At 43.9% G+C, this 3,578-nt stretch overlaps 1 protein-coding gene across 1 annotated transcript in view; it reads left to right on the top strand.

The window, feature by feature from the left end:
- Positions 1-464: 464 nt before the first annotated feature.
- The window catches only part of MDH2 (malate dehydrogenase 2), a 10,178-nt gene continuing 7,064 nt past the window's right edge, over positions 465-3,578 (top strand). Inside the window, exons 1-3 of the mRNA XM_019511328.1 lie at positions 465-678; positions 1,906-1,989; positions 3,215-3,324. Of these exons, the coding sequence (XP_019366873.1) occupies positions 465-678; positions 1,906-1,989; positions 3,215-3,324 (408 nt within the window). The remainder of the gene's footprint in view (positions 679-1,905; positions 1,990-3,214; positions 3,325-3,578) is intronic.

Here is a 3,578-nt window from a genome sequence, read left to right as displayed (position 1 = left end):
CCCTGCAGCCATGCAGTCCAGCCCCATGCACTGCTCAGGCTGGGCAGCAGCCCCAGCCCTGCCCAACTCCCTCCCTCCTTTGTTATGGGGGCCTCAATTCCCAGCCCCCCACACACGCACACACACACCAGTGGGGCGCTGTTCTCCAGGCTGCCTGAAGGCCATGTGCATGTGTACATGCACGTAGCGCCCCCTATCTAACTGCAGCCTCTTGCATGCTGGAACTCTGCCAGCCTGCAAGGGGAAACCTGCCTTAACCTGTATTTTTCTCCATTTAAAGGAGAAAATCTGGGCTTTACCAGGTTTTTCCATCACAAATGGAAAACCTGGTTCCCTGGTCATGAGCATGGCAGGGTGAGGGGGAAATATGTTTAGTTTTGCATCCAGCTGTGCATGCAATTGCATTTTGATTTTGTAACAGAAGGAGATTAAAGCTGGTGACTTAATGGAGCCACTGTTCAAGGATGGCTAAAAATCTTGAAAGCATAATCCTCTTTCTGTTTCCACAGAACAGCGCCAAAGTGGCAGTACTTGGAGCTTCTGGAGGGATTGGCCAGCCACTTTCCCTTCTACTGAAGAATAGCCCCTTGGTGCACAACCTCAACCTATACGATATTGCTCACACTCCTGGTGTTGCAGCTGACCTCAGCCACATTGAGACTAGAGCCAATGTCAGAGGTACTGCAAGTCATTTTAAATTATAGAGATGTGTTCAGAAAGGTTTTACATGTCCTGTGTAGGATACATACCACTTCATATAAAGTAGGGCACTACTTGTTCTTCATGACAGACTACTCTTTGGCTATGCATACCTCACTGAAAATTTCTGTCTATGGCTCTAATGCAGGGGTGCTTAGCCTTCAGCCTGTGGGCCAGATCTGGCCTGTGATGCCATGTCCTCAGGCCTGTGGGGCTCCCCACAGGTCCAGAAACTTGGCAGCAGGGAAATGGTAGGACTGTTCTTCTGCTACCGTATCTCCGGACCTGCAAAGAACCCTGGGCTATGCGCACTGGATCTGGTGGCCAATCTCAGCTCACAGGGTTGGATGGGGGTAACAGCTGGGCCCAGGGCCCAATCCCTATGTGAAGGGCTGGGATGGGGTGGCACTGGGCCCTTGGGACCCAATCCTGGCATGTAGGGGGCAGTGCCAGGACCTCAGGGCCCAATCCTGGCATGCAGGGTAGGGAGAAGGTGGTGTCAGGGCTTGATTAGGCCCATAGATGGGCTCCACACCACTCATCAGGCCTGTGAGGCCAAATGGTTGACCATCACTGCTCTACTGTGAATGCTCTCTTTGGTCACGAAGGTTGATTCAATAAAAATTGAAAAGCTTGAGCATAGGTCTTTGCTATCAGTGTATTATGAACCTTGATAAACTCAGCGTCATATGAAGAGTAGTTAATATAATAACTCTTTAAAACTGCCTGCATGGATTCATGCTCTGATTGCATCTCTAAAGGGCATTAATAATAGAAAATTCTCAGTGAAACTTTAGAATTCCTTTAAGATATACTTGCTTTTCTAGCTTGCGTTTTATTTATAGGGACTTAAAAAGAAAGAAAGGGTTATCGATTACTTCTGTAGGAGGTATAACTTGTGTTGATTCATAGGCTGTAATTGCAAACTGTTTCTTTTCAGGACAGAGGTACTTAGGGACTGTAGGAGGGAGTTAAACCTACCATTCTTGTTTCAAAAGGGTGAAGTTAATATTAGTCAAGAATTCCATCCAGGGTACATAATTTGCTATTTGTTTGGCTGTTCATAATTTGTTACTAATAGATTACGGCTAAATTTAAAGTCAAGATTAAGGTCCATTAATATAGTATCCTACTTTAGATCATATTTGGACAGCTACTTAATAATAAGTTGTAAAAAGAGTAAAACCTGTAGCGATTTCATTGCAGGCTTCCTGGGTCCTGAGCAGTTGCCAGACTGTCTGAAGGGCTGTGAAGTTGCAGTTATTCCTGCAGGAGTCCCTAGGAAACCAGGTATGCTCTTCTTTTTGTATTAAGTATTATTATTTAGATTAACATTTGGATTATTGTGAATAAGGCATCAAAACACATTATTTCTCTGTTTAAATCTTGAATACCCTCGGTACATGGCTTTGTGCTTGAGACACTGAACAGACTTGGGTGATCTGGCTTCTGTAACTGGTTGTAATACCATTCCTGTCTAATACTAGATGCATCAATTAATCCTTGTCTGAGTTCCTCTTCTCTGATGGATATACTTTCCTGCCTTGCATGGCTGTATTTAAGGAAGCTACTACAATGAGGGGCCTGGGCTAGATTTAGCCTTTTTTTTAAAAAACTAACCTGCATATGCTTTGTGCATAAAGTAGGACTTATAGTTGTTCCAGGAGCAACACTTCATTTCTATCCTGCTGGTAATTGGAACAAGGGACAAATCATGGGGAGTATTTAAAAAACAAAACAAATAAAAAATCCCCAATAATGTAGTACTGACACTTATTTTCTATCTCCTTCTCTAAGGCTCTTTAGCTGTACAAATACTTACAAAGGTTTCTAACACCCCTGTGATGTACATTATGACCTTTACAAATAAGTAAAAGTTGCTTGCTTTTTCCATAAGGTCATATGGTCTACAGTCAAGTAGGAAATAAAACCCAGAGCCCCGGACTCTAAATCTTATTGTAAACCTAATCAAAGAACATACTTAGGAGTGTGGAAGAGGGATGTTTCACACTGGTACAAGTATCAGCCTGTTTCATAGCTGGTAGGTAATAATAAACAGACACTGCAGAGATGCAGGCCATTTTAGTACCTGAATAGATAAATGGGGTAAAACATGTAGTAGGGGCAAATACTTGCTCCTTTTAGTGGTATTTGAGCATATTTCAATCCCCAAGTGGTATTTGTCCAGATTGATGTAGTACTAGTAGTACATTTAGGCTGTTTGGACTTCCCTGGGTTATGACAGGAGGACCTTGCTTTCTCAGGAAGGTAATTAAGCCCTTTTTACTCATATGAAGCTTAACCCTTTCATAATCAAGTTTACTGTTAATGGAGCAACGTGGACCCTTACCACTGATGGTCCTGACTTGGCTCCTCTCAAATGAAGAAGCCTGGAGTTATAATCAATATGCTACTTCCTCCAGACAGTAGATTGCTTTTGACTGGGTCCTCTGCTAAGTAATTGACAGTCCTTGGCTAATAGCTAGTAAAAAATAATTATTATTTTGACTTTCAGGTATGACCCGTGATGACCTGTTCAATACCAATGCCAGCATTGTTGCTAATTTGACAGCTGCCTGTGCAAAACACTGTCCAGAAGCCATCATCTGTATTATTTCTAATCCAGTGAGTATGAATATCCTGGAGGCCCTGAACATATAGTGTTAAAACAGTGTTTCTCAACCTGTGGTACACACCCCTGGGGATATGCAAGACACAGGAAGGGGGTACGTGGGTGCCATGTTTTGAGTTTGGTCTGTTCTCCCGCTCGGCGGGTTGGAAGCATCTTTGCTTGTTTGGGCCGGAAGTTCTGGCTGCTGCTGCGTCCAATGTGCTGGGGCTTCCACTCCCTGGCGTCAGTGTACCAGGGGACAGGGAGG

The sequence above is a fragment of the Gavialis gangeticus genome, unplaced genomic scaffold (assembly GCF_001723915.1).
Source record: "Gavialis gangeticus isolate Ggan-Ray unplaced genomic scaffold, GavGan_comp1, whole genome shotgun sequence".
Taxonomy (NCBI): Eukaryota; Metazoa; Chordata; order Crocodylia; family Gavialidae; genus Gavialis; species Gavialis gangeticus.
Note: the sequence above shows the minus strand (reverse complement) of the source record. Positions and strands in the feature narration are given on the sequence as shown.